We start from the raw sequence: 12,384 nt of genomic DNA, 5'->3' as shown, positions 1-12,384 counted from the left end.
ATACAAAAAAGGGATTTTTAGAAATGTTGGCCAACTGAAAAGTATGAAAATGAAAAATATGAGCATGTACAATACTCAATACTTGGTTGGAGCTCCTTTTGCCTCAATTACTGCGTTAATGCGGCGTGGCATGGAGTCGATGAGTTTCTGGCACTGCTCAGGTGTTATGAGAGCCCAGGTTGCTCTGATAGTGGCCTTCAACTCTTCTGCGTTTTTGGGTCTGGCATTCTGCATCTTCCTTTTCACAATACCCCACAGATTTTCTATGGGGCTAAGGTCAGGGGAGTTGGCGGGCCAATTTAGAACAGAAATACCATGGTCCGTAAACCAGGCACGGGTAGATTTTGCGCTGTGTGCAGGCGCCAAGTCCTGTTGGAACTTGAAATCTCCATCTCCATAGAGCAGGTTAGCAGCAGGAAGCATGAAGTGCTCTAAAACTTGCTGGTAGACGGCTGCGTTGACCCTGGATCTCAGGAAACAGAGTGGACCGACACCAGCAGATGACATGGCACCCCAAACCATCACTGATGGTGGAAACTTTACACTAGACTTCAGGCAACGTGGATCCTGTGCCTCTCCTGTCTTCCTCCAGACTCTGGGACCTCGATTTCCAAAGGAAATGCAAAATTTGCTTTCGTCAGAAAACATGACTTTGGACCACTCAGCAGCAGTCCAGCTCTTTTTTTTCCTTAGCCCAGGTGAGACGCTTTTCGCGCTGTTTCTTGGTCAACAGTGGCTTGACACGAGGTATGCGGCAGTTGAAACCCATGTCTTTCAAGCGTCTCTTGGTGGTGGATCTTGAAGCACTGACTCCAGCAGCTGTCCACTCCTTCTGAATCTCCCCCACATTTTTGAATGGGTTTTTTTTCACAATCTTGACCAGGGCGCGGTGATCCCTATCGCTTGTACACTTTTTCTGACCACAGTTTTTCCTTCCCTTTGCCTCTCCATTAATGTGTTTGGACACAGAGCTCTGAGAACAGCCAGCCTCTTCAGCAATAACCTTTTGTGTCTTTCCCTCCTTGTGCAATGTGTCGATGGTTGCCTTTTGGACAGCTGTCAAATCTGAAGTCTTCCCCATGTTTGTGTAGGCTTCAGAACTGGACTGAGAGACCATTTAAAGCCCTTTGTAGGTGTTTTGAGTTAATCAGCTGATTAGTTTGTGGCACCAGGTGTCTTCAAAATTTAACCCTTACACAATATTCTAATTTTGTGACACACGGAATTTTGGATTTTCATTTGTTGCCACTTCAAATCATCAAAATTAAATGAAATAAACATTTGAATGCATCAGTCTGTGTGCAATGAATAAATATAATGTACAAGTTACACCTTTTGAATGCAATTACTGAAATAAATCAAGTTTTTCAAAATATTCTAATATACCTGTGTATATATATATATATATATATATATATATATATATATATATATATATATATATATATATATATATACATATATATATATATATATATATATACATTATTTTATATTTATTTCTAAAACCTTTATAATATTCAACATTTATATACAATCAAATAAATAATCAAAACAAGTACAGAAAAAATACAAAACAGCGTCAGGGTGTTGTAAACTCAATAAAGCAACTAAAAAAGAATGCAATATATATATATATATATATATATATATATATATACATATATGTGTGTGTCAAGTAAAGTTTGAATTATTTTTTAACAGCACAAAAAAACAGGTCGGGTATTGAGAAACATACATTTATGAATATAAAACCAATAGTATAATGAGGTTACGAAGGTAAAATTATATTTGATGATATATATATATATATATATATATATATATATATATATATATATATATATATATATATATATATATATATATATATATATAATTTATATATTTTTTTAAATTTTATAAATCTTTATTTATAAATTGCAACATTATTTGATATATATATATATATATATATATATTATTTTTTGTTAGTTTTTTGTTTTGTTTGTTTTTTTATTGTTGTGTCCACACGGTGGCGGTAGCGAACCTTCATGAAAAATCAATGTACGGTATACATTTTTGCAATTTTTATTTAAAAAAAAGAAAACATGTTTGTTTTTTAAATTTTTAATTGTAATTTTATTTTTTTTACATTTGGGCAATTTTTATTTTTATTTTATTTTATTTGATGATATATTCTTCACGAAAAAACGAAACCGGATGCGTCCCCCAAGCACTGCACACGTGACTGCTCCAACCCCGGAAATGAACGCCGTACACTTCCGGTGCCGAGAGAAGGAAAACGGTCGAAATGCCGCCAAGACGACGTCAAACTGCCTTTTAATAATTCCCTTCGTACTCTTTCGGACGGTCTTTGTTTTCGTACCTAAGTGGGCCATGCTAACAACCAACTGCTGCCATGTCGTTGTCCTCCTGGTCGTGTTCTCGCGTGTCCCGGCGTCCGTGTCAGCCTGTGGACAAAAAGCGGAGACTCCCGACTGGCGAATGACTCTTAAAACTATCCGTAATGGCATCCATAAAATAGACACGTATCTTAATGCGGCGCTCGACTTATTTGGCGGCGACGACGGCTTGTGTCATTACCGTTGTAGCGACGGTAAGATAACATTTTAATACCTATTTTTAATGTCACTACTTTGGCTCCTGTCAGGTCACGTGACTCTGCCATCAACCAATCATTGTCTAAATACTCATTATAACGATGACGACAATTGCCAGTGAGGGTTATAGTGTTGCTACATTGCGTCTTTATCTCCAACACGCAGATAACCATTCACCTTTGCTCCTCTCTTCCAGGTTACAAGGCGGCGCCTCGGCCCGGGTACAAGCCGCCGCCACCCAACGGGTGTGGAACGCCACTCTTTGGATTCCAGGTACCATACTTGCCAACCCTCCGGATTTTCCGGGAGACTCCCGAAATTCAGCGCCTCTCCCGAAAACCTCCCGGGATAAATTTTCTCCCGAAATTCAGGTGGAGCTGGAGGCCACGCCCCCTCCAGCTCCATGTGGACCTGAGTGACTGTTGACAGCCTGTTCACAACATTGCCGTAAACAGCAATGTTGTGACACTTTTAAACAGGACAATACTGCCATCTACTGTACATGCATATGTGACCCACCCATAATGTGTCACATTTTTGTGTTAATTTATTTATTTTATTTTGTGGTTTGAATTCGTTTTTGGAGCTGTCATTCCACATTTATCAGTATTCACATTGGTCAGTAGGGGGCAGTAGGGCGTTTCTTCCCAATTGAATGCTATCACCTGCAGACCGGAAGTGTCTTGTCATTCTGATGAGCGCGACCAGTCTGTGAACAATTGAAAGGTCCTGTGTGCTTTTTCCTCCTGTATAACAGGTTAGTTTTGGTGAATAACTCACTGAATAATATCCGTGTGATCTTTATAAGTTAAGTACACATTCTGATGGTGGAGCCTAACTCTAAAGTGTTTGTGAGTTGTAGTTTGTATTTGTGAATGAATCCAGTGCACAGATGCAGTAATCAATACAAAAAGGCGACGTGAGTGCGCAATGTTTATATAGGAACTTCTGATCCTAATTCAGACTCCCAAATTAGAGGTCCCGTTTTCTTATTGATTTTATAATGTATATTTGTATAATGTGTGTGTTCTGAAATAGTGACAGAGAATAGAACAAGGATGGCCAATTCAACCCTTAACTCAACAATGAGTAGATGAGTGTTATGTGTAAATAAATGAACACTGAAATTCAAGTATTTCTTTATATATATATATATATATATATATATATATATATATATATATATATATATATATATATATATATATATATATAGCTAGAATTCACTGAAAGTCAAGTATTTCTTATATATATATATCTCTTAACCACGCCCCACACCCCCCACACCCCTACCCCCCACCTCCCGAAATCGGAGGTCTCAAGGTTGGCAAGTATGTCCAGGTACCATACTTGCCAACCCTCCCGATTTTTCCAGGAGACTCCCGAATTTCAGTGCCCCTCCCGAAAATCTCCCGGGGCAACCATTCTTCCGAATTACTCCCGATTTTCAACAACAATATTAAGGGCGTGCCGTGATGGCACTGCCTTTACCATCCTCTACAACCTGTCGACGCGTCCGCTTTTACACCATAAAAACAGCGTGCCGGCCCAGTCACATGTTGTATGCGGCTTCTGCATACACACCAAAGTGACAGCAAGACATACTTGATCAACAGCCATACAGGTCACACTGAGGGTAGCCGTATAAACAACTTTGACACTGTTACAAATATGCGCCACACTGTGAACCCACACCAAACAAGAATGACAAACACATTTCGGGAGAACATCCGCATCGTAACACATAGGGGTGTAACGGTACGTGTATTTGTATTGAACCGTTTCGGTACGAGGGTTCCGGTTCGGTTCGGAGGTGTACCGAACGAGTTTCCACACGGACATATTAAGTAGCGTAACGCACGTTGTGTAAACAATGCACACCGAGGCACAACACACGGCATGCTAGCAGCTAACGGGCTAGGATAGACTGACCATACGTCCTCTTTTCACCGGACATGTCCTCTTTTGCGGAGCTGTCAGGGCGGAGTTTCTTAAATGCCTCAAATGTCCGGCATTTTGAGTTAGGGGTTGCGTGTATTTTCAATGTACGTTCAGGGTTAAGAAGGGGTTAAAAACAAAACAAATTGTGCAGCATTGGTGAGGGAGGGGCAGAGACAGAGAGAGAGAGAGAGAGTTATGATAAACGCGCATGCGTCGCCAGGCTCTGCTTTTTATCCATAGATTTATCACATTTAATGTTTTATTATCTATAGCAGGGGTGTCAAAAGTGTGCCCCGGAGGCCATTTGCGGCCCATAGCTAATGTTTTAAAGGCCCACGGCACATTCTAAAAATACTATTAAAATAAACAAAAACATAACAAAAGTGAAATAAAAAAGCTTAAAGGTTAAATGTCATTTAGAAAAAGTTGCAATGTTGACTAATAAAACAAAGCTGTTTTTTTTTTTCTTTCAAACTGTCATTGCTCAAAACATAATATTGAATCAAAATCAATATTATTATGAATTATTGACCTATCCAAGGTTCCCATTACTTCACATCAAATATTTCACTCAGGAAAATATTTTTGGTGGAAGATTTTGCAAATTTGGTAAATAAATAACCCAAAAATGTATATTTTGTTGTTTTCTTACTGTACCGAAAATGAACCGAACCGTGACCTCTAAACCGAGGTACGTACCGAACCGAAATTTTTGTGTACCGTTACACCCCAAGTAACACAACATAAACACAACAGAACAAATACCCAGAATCCCTTGCATCCCTAACTCTTCCGGGCTACAATATACACCCCCTCTACCACCAAACCCCGCCCCCCCAACCCCGCCCACCTCCTTCAGGAGATCAACACTGTACCGAAGCCCAGAACACTCTACGCATTTCCCCAGTTTTAGGAAAGATTGGCCTGGCCCACTAGGATCCCTCTTTATGTTTGTGAACTTTATAGTCTATACATTTAGAGTGATGTGATAATCAAACACTCTAGAAGTCAAGAATGAAAGAGTATATAAGAGAATTGACATAGAGTGTGTACCTTCAGTGCCGAATGATGAGCATAGGCAGAGTTTGGAGTGTCTTCTTTAGCTTGCTTTCCATGTTTATATACTCACTGTCCAGGTACTTGGAAAATGTTTTCTATGCCATTTGCCGTTTGACGCCCGGTATAATGCTAATTAGCTGCCTGAAAGCGGGTGACTTCACTGTAGAAATAGCCTGCGTGTCTACTAGCACATACGCTGCAATGGCTCTATCAATGTTGTCCTGGCTAGCAGTCCCTCCGTTAAAAATCCTTAGGTGGAGGTGAAGTGTCTCTCTCTTTACTAGCTTCGTTGAAGCATGTTGCTTTTGTAGCTGTTTCAGCAGATTTGAATTGCTGTTTTGGGCAGTAGATAGGATCTTTGATCCAAGACACAACTTACGTTTAACTAAAATGTTCTTTTCTTTGTGCTCGACAAAAGAAAAGTAGTGAGAATATCTCCATGTTAAGAACCTCGACTTCGGCTCCGCCATGATGTCTTGTTGTTGGTAAACACAGACACATTCATTTTCTACCACTTGTCCCTCATAATGTGTACAAAATAATAGGTGTATAAATGACACAATATGTTACTGCATACGTCAGCAGACTAATTAGGAGTCTTTGTTTGTTTACTTTCTACTAAAAGACAAGTTGTCTAGTATGTTGACTATTTTATTTAAGGACAAACTTGCAATAATAAACATATAGATGGGTACCCCCGCCACTCAACCGCAATAAGGAGCAACTTCTGATGTTTCCTGTGTTGTCCTCCCAGTTCGACGTGGGCATCCCCTCCATGACCAAATGCTGCAACCAGCACGACCGTTGCTATGACACCTGCGGCCGAGACAAGCACGACTGTGACGAGCAGTTCCAGGAGTGCCTGGAGACCATTTGCAGGAACGTGCAGAGGACTCTGGGATTGGCCCAAAGTGTCCAAGGTTTGATATTTGCTACCTTTTGTTCATTTTCTCTTTCTACTGCAGCCCGTGGAGGCAGCAACCTTTCTATTAGTAGGACAAACTCCACTAAGAACTCTATGTAGGAGACAACTTTGGGATGCTAGCTCGCTCATTGCCAGCTGCCAGTTAGTGCTATGAATCGCTATCTGCCAGTTAGCATGCAGGTCGCCAGCTGCAAGTTACAAGCTGATCGCTAGATGCCAGTTTGCATGCTACTCGCCAGCTGCCAGCTAGTTATCTGATGGCCAGCTGCCAGTTAGCATGCTGATTGCCAGCTGCAAGTTACAAGCTGATCGCTAGATGCCAGTTTGCATGCTGCTCGCCAGCTGCCAGTTAGTTATCTGATTGCTAGCTGCCCGTTAGCATGCTAATCGCCAGCGGCCAGCTAGTTATCTGATGGCCAGCTGCCAGTTAGCATGCTGATTGCCAGCTGCAAGTTACAAGCTGATCGCTAGATGCCAGTTTGCATGCTGCTTGCCAGCTGCCAGTTAGTTATCTGATTGCTAGCTGCCAGTTAGCATGCTAATCGCCAGCGGCCAGCTACTTATCTGATGGCCAGCTGCCAGTTAGCATGCTGATTGCCAGCTGCAAGTTACAAGCTGATCGCTAGATGCCAGTTTGCATGCTGCTCGCCAGCTGCCAGTTAGTTTTCTGATTGCTAGCTGCCCGTTAGCATGCTAATCGCCAGCGGCCAGCTAGTTATATGATGGCCAGCTGCCAGTTAGCATGCTGATTGCCAGCTGCAAGTTACAAGCTGATCGCTAGATGCCAGTTTGCATGCTGCTCGCCAGCTGCCAGTTAGTTTTCTGATTGCTAGCTGCCCGTTAGCATGCTAATCGCCAGCGGCCAGCTAGTTATATGATGGCCAGCTGCCAGTTAGCATGCTGATTGCCAGCTGCAAGTTACAAGTTGATCGCTAGATGCCAGTTTGCATGCTGCTCGCCAGCTGCCAGTTAGTTATCTGATTGCTAGCTGCCCGTTAGCATGCTAATCGCCAGCGGCCAGCTAGTTATATGATGGCCAGCTGCCAGTTAGCATGCTGATTGCCAGCTGCAAGTTACAAGCTGATCGCTAGATGCCAGTTTGCATGCTGCTCGCCAGCTGCCAGTTAGTTATCTGATTGCTAGCTGCCCGTTAGCATACTAATCGCCAGCGGCCAGCTAGTTATATGATGGCCAGCTGCCAGTTAGCATGCTGATTGCCAGCTGCAAGTTACAAGCTGATCGCTAGATGCCAGTTTGCATGCTGCTCGCCAGCTGCCAGTTAGTTTTCTGATTGCTAGCTGCCCGTTAGCATGCTAATCGCCAGCGGCCAGCTAGTTATATGATGGCCAGCTGCCAGTTAGCATGCTGATTGCCAGCTGCAAGTTACAAGCTGATCGCTAGATGCCAGTTTGCATGCTGCTCGCCAGCTGCCAGTTAGTTTTCTGATTGCTAGCTGCCCGTTAGCATGCTAATCGCCAGCGGCCAGCTAGTTATATGATGGCCAGCTGCCAGTTAGCATGCTGATTGCCAGCTGCAAGTTACAAGCTGATCGCTAGATGCCAGTTTGCATGCTGCTCGCCAGCTGCCAGTTAGTTTTCTGATTGCTAGCTGCCCGTTAGCATGCTAATCGCCAGCGGCCAGCTAGTTATATGATGGCCAGCTGCCAGTTAGCATGCTGATTGCCAGCTGCAAGTTACAAGCTGATCGCTAGATGCCAGTTTGCATGCTGCTCGCCAGCTGCCAGTTAGTTATCTGATTGCTAGCTGCCCGTTAGCACAATAATTGCCAGCGGCCAGCTAGTTATATGATGGCCAGCTGCCAGTTAGCATGCTGATTGCCAGCTGCAAGTTACAAGCTGATTGGTAGATGCCAGATTGCACGCTGATCGTTAGCTTTCAGCTAGTGTGCTGATCGCCAGGTGTCAGTTTGCACGCTGATTGCCAGCCGCAAGTTGGCACAATGATCGCTAGCTGCCAGTTAGCATTTTATTCGCCAGCTGCCAGTTCACGTACTGATCGCTAGCTTCCAGTTAGCATGCTGATCGCCAGCTGCAAGTTGCAGGCTGATCGCTAGACGCCAGTTTGCACGCTGATCGTTGGCTTCCAGTGAGCATGCTGATCCACAGATGCCAGTTTGCGCGCTGATAATTCGCTTCCAGCTAACGTCCTGATCGCCAGCCGCAAGTTAGCGCACTGATTGCTAACGGACAGTTAGCGTGTTGTTCGCCACGTGCAAATTACAAACTGATTGCCAGCTGCCAGTTAGCGTGCTGAATGCCGGTGGCCAGCCAGCTCTCTGATCGTTAGCTTTTAGATAGCGTGCTGATCGCTAGATGCCGGTTAGCGTGTTGAACGTCAGCTGCCAGTTAGCACGCTGATTGCCAGCTGCTGCTTAAAAACGGATCGCTTGCTGCCAGCTACCACATTGATCGCCCAGCTGCCAGTTAGCTGGCTCTCTGAATGCCAGCTGAAAGATAGCGCGCTGATTGCCAGCTGCCATTTAGAGCGCTGATAGCCACGTGTATGTAAGAGTAGCATACCTGCCAACTACTCCGGTTTTCCCGTAATTAGTACGGTTTTCATCAACCTATTCCGGGTTACGGTTGCAGTGATAAAAAATACGGTTTTTCATTAATTAAAAAAAAAATATTTTTTTTAAGTTTTATTCACGAAATCGCGTAACAACAATGACAATCGACACTGCTTCCTGTAACTTCCTATCGAGCCATTCCGAATGCCATGCGCGAGGCTATTTATAGCACCGCTGCCAAGCACGAGGCCATTGTTTCCAAACGAGTAAACGATCATGGAATCAGCCGGAGAAAAATCGCAAACGAGTCTTAAACCGAAAAGAAAACTGCAGTCATTCCGTAAAGAATATTCAAAAGCCTATCCGGGAATAATTATCCCTTCCAAAAAGGGTGAAAACTACACGAATTGCACCTTGTGCAGACAAGATTTTTCGATCGCACACGGAGGAATTAGCGATGTAAAAGACCACGTTGGGACAAAAAAACACAAGTCTAATGCCGTTGCTAGCGATACAAGTGGAAAACTTTCAACGTTTTTCGGATTTTAGCCACAAAAAGGTAATGACACCAATGTTATCTATTGGAATTGTTTAGTACTGTTATACTGTTAAAAGTGTTTATACTATTTATGCTTTCAAGTCCAAGTTGAAGAAATCTTGTTAAATGTTGACAGCATAACTACCAAAATACAGAAGTATGTCCTTAATATTTTTGCAGTGCTATTTCTGTTGAAAAGTTCAAATGATTACATTAGAGATGTGATGTGCCACTTTTCAAGTGTCTGATGGCTTAAATTAATTTTCATTAATTTTTCACATTTTGAATTCTTTTGAAAGGCTTACAAAAAAACTACATTTGAATTGTAATTCCATGCTATTGACAGGACTATTAATTTTAATGAAGTTAGCTTACCATGTTTACAGTATGATAATTGTGATAGAAATGTGAATTTTAGGCACAGAATATTTTTTACAATTGAACAAGGCAGTAGATTATACAAGCTTGGACAGAAAGTTAATAATGACACCAATTTTTTTTTTTAATGGAATTGTTTAGTACTGTTTTACCATTTGTTTACTGTAAAAAGTGTTTATACTGTTTATACTTTCAATTAACAAATTGAAGTCTTGTGAAAGGTTGACAGGATAACTGGCATTAACTGTCAAAATAATGTCAAACTATTGAAGTTAGCTTACAGAATAAACATGTCAATCAACCCATATGATTTTTGCTGTAATATTTTTGTTTTGAAAAGTCGCTGTGACTGATAGAAAAGTGATGGTTTTAGCAACATTTTAACCTGTCTGAATGCAATCAATCATTTTGGGTCGGGGGGGCGAACCTGAACCCCCCACCAGGACTTTGTCCTGGACCTACCGGGGCCTGCGGCCCTTGGACCCTGGCTACTAGGTTTTTCTGATTTCAAAAGTTGGCAGGTATGTATCGGTATCGGTTGATATCGGTATCGGTAATTAAGAGTTGGACAATATCGGAATATCGGATATCGGCCAAAAAGCCATTATCGGACATCTCTAGTTGAGAAAACGCAAAATTGCACAATTTATCTGCTGTTTTTGTAAAACTAAAAAAAAGGTTGCAAAATGTCTCTATTTTGGGGGGGAAATTATGAAACAAAAACTTTTGACATCACTGTGGAACATTTCCTGGTAAAAATGTGTTCTCCTGCTGTATTGCTTGACGTGTCCAGCAGAGGGTGCAATAGGCCTTTTTTTCCCCCATTGAAATTGCCAGTTCAATGTTGAGTAGAAGCCTGTGTATGTTCTAATCTACACAACACTAAACGCACTTTTCTTCTTTATGTTTGTGGTCAGCGTGCGAGTCTGCTGTAACACTGCTGTTTGATGCCGTGATGCATTTGGGATGCAAACCTTACCTGGACAGCCAGCGGGACTCTTGCATGTGTCAGTACGAGGTGAAGAAGGAGCTGTGATAACAAGCAAGTGTGGATGAAATTGGGACAAATCCCTGATATGTTTTGTTTTTTTTCCTCAGGGATACTAGAGTCACATGTTTTCTAAGACGCAGGACTTTATGAATATTCTTAGCCTCGATTAATAGCCTGTAAATAATTTCATATGCATTTATTAATTTATTGTCTTTTCACTGTTTAATAGGCTGGTCCAACTGGTGGGTGAACCACACATTTAAACATTTTAGACGTTAAAAGCAAGGCTGCACCACTTGTTAAAACCTGGAACCTTGGCAATAATAGATTTTTGCAAAAATATTTTCTTAACTGAATGTTGTTTGATGAAAAAAAAGCCATTTTGGGTGTAATTTGAACCCTATTTGAAATGAATGCTGCAATAGCAGAAATAGTGTCTGCTTGATTTCTAAATGCAAAGCAAGTTTTCCATCTGTTTGTTGAAATATAAAATGATAACAATTCAATGAAGGGCTAAAGTGTTTACCAGTTAGTAGCACCACCTTGAAGGCAGCCGTAACTGCAAACTGGGCCTACAATTAAAATGAGGGCAACTGATGTCATTCTAGAAAATTATGAACTGAGACAAAATATTGAAATTATTTTATTTATGATGTTATAATCAGTTAGGAAAAAATGCACAATTGAAGTAAGGAAACTGTTTCTTGCCAAAACCTGCATTGAAATGTCATTAAAATAAACAATCAATGTATTGATGGTTGTCAAGAGTTTTTTTGTTATTCTTTATTTGCCAGCTACACGCGACAGATTACTTTTTTTCAAGCTCGAAAGAAAAACTAACTACTCAAACGAAAGAATGTTTCCTGCATTTCCTTTACATAGGAAAATGTTTATTATAACATACTTAATATTTCAAGAATAAGATCGTGGTTCTCTGACTTTTTTCACCAAGTAGCATCAAGTATGGTGGGGCTCTCTAAGCCCCACCATAATAAACAACATTAACATACAGTAGTTTACTAGGCCTGTGTATTCATTAAAAACAAGGCAAAGGTTTTATTCAACAAGTATACTCAATATGTTTGGCCCCTGTAACATTACTGTACACCAGAGTTGGGCAAATATTTTGACTCGGAGGGGCCACATTGAGAGAAAAAAATGTGTAAAAATGATATATACACATTTAGCTGTAAAACCTGCTGTACAGTATGTGTGTTTGGGTCCCTTTTTTTTCAGGAACACTAATACCAAAAGTCACAATGTCGGATAGAATTCCAAAAAAAGTTATGACCAGAGGTGGGTAGTAACGCGCTACATTTACTCCGTTACATCTACTTGAGTAACTTTTGGGATAAATTGTACTTCTAAGAGTAGTTTTAATGCAACTTACTTTTACTTGAGTATATTTATAGAGAAGAAA

The 12,384-nt window shown here is 41.3% G+C and overlaps 1 protein-coding gene across 2 annotated transcripts; it reads left to right on the top strand.

Annotated features, from left to right (window-relative positions):
* Nucleotides 1-2,238: 2,238 nt before the first annotated feature.
* Nucleotides 2,239-11,711, top strand: pla2g12a (phospholipase A2, group XIIA). Of its 2 annotated transcripts, XM_061922994.2 has the most exons (5): nucleotides 2,239-2,599; nucleotides 2,800-2,876; nucleotides 6,358-6,523; nucleotides 10,891-10,991; nucleotides 11,072-11,711. In XM_061922994.2, the coding sequence occupies exons 1-5, from the start codon at nucleotides 2,248-2,250 to the stop codon at nucleotides 11,078-11,080; spliced, it is 705 nt and encodes a 234-aa protein (XP_061778978.1). In that variant the 5' UTR covers nucleotides 2,239-2,247; the 3' UTR covers nucleotides 11,081-11,711. The 2 variants fall into 2 exon arrangements, with proteins under 2 accessions (XP_061778978.1, XP_061778977.1); XM_061922993.2 differs by having other exon boundaries at nucleotides 10,891-11,710.
* Nucleotides 11,712-12,384: the final 673 nt, after the last annotated feature.

This window comes from Nerophis lumbriciformis, linkage group LG27, assembly GCF_033978685.3.
Source record: "Nerophis lumbriciformis linkage group LG27, RoL_Nlum_v2.1, whole genome shotgun sequence".
NCBI classification, from domain to species: Eukaryota; Metazoa; Chordata; class Actinopteri; order Syngnathiformes; family Syngnathidae; genus Nerophis; species Nerophis lumbriciformis.
The sequence above is the reverse complement of the archived record's forward strand: the minus strand, read 5'-3'. Positions and strand labels throughout refer to the sequence as shown.

Excerpts from the sequence above, each read along its gene's own strand:
- pla2g12a (XM_061922993.2), top strand. The coding sequence starts at position 2,248 with ATGAACGCCGTACACTTCCGGTGCCGAGAGAAGGAAAACGGTCGAAAT. Across the intron at positions 2,600-2,799 it reads TCATTACCGTTGTAGCGACG|GTTACAAGGCGGCGCCTCGG; the intron begins GTAAGATAACAT and ends CCTCTCTTCCAG. Across the intron at positions 6,524-10,890 it reads ATTGGCCCAAAGTGTCCAAG|CGTGCGAGTCTGCTGTAACA; the intron begins GTTTGATATTTG and ends GTTTGTGGTCAG.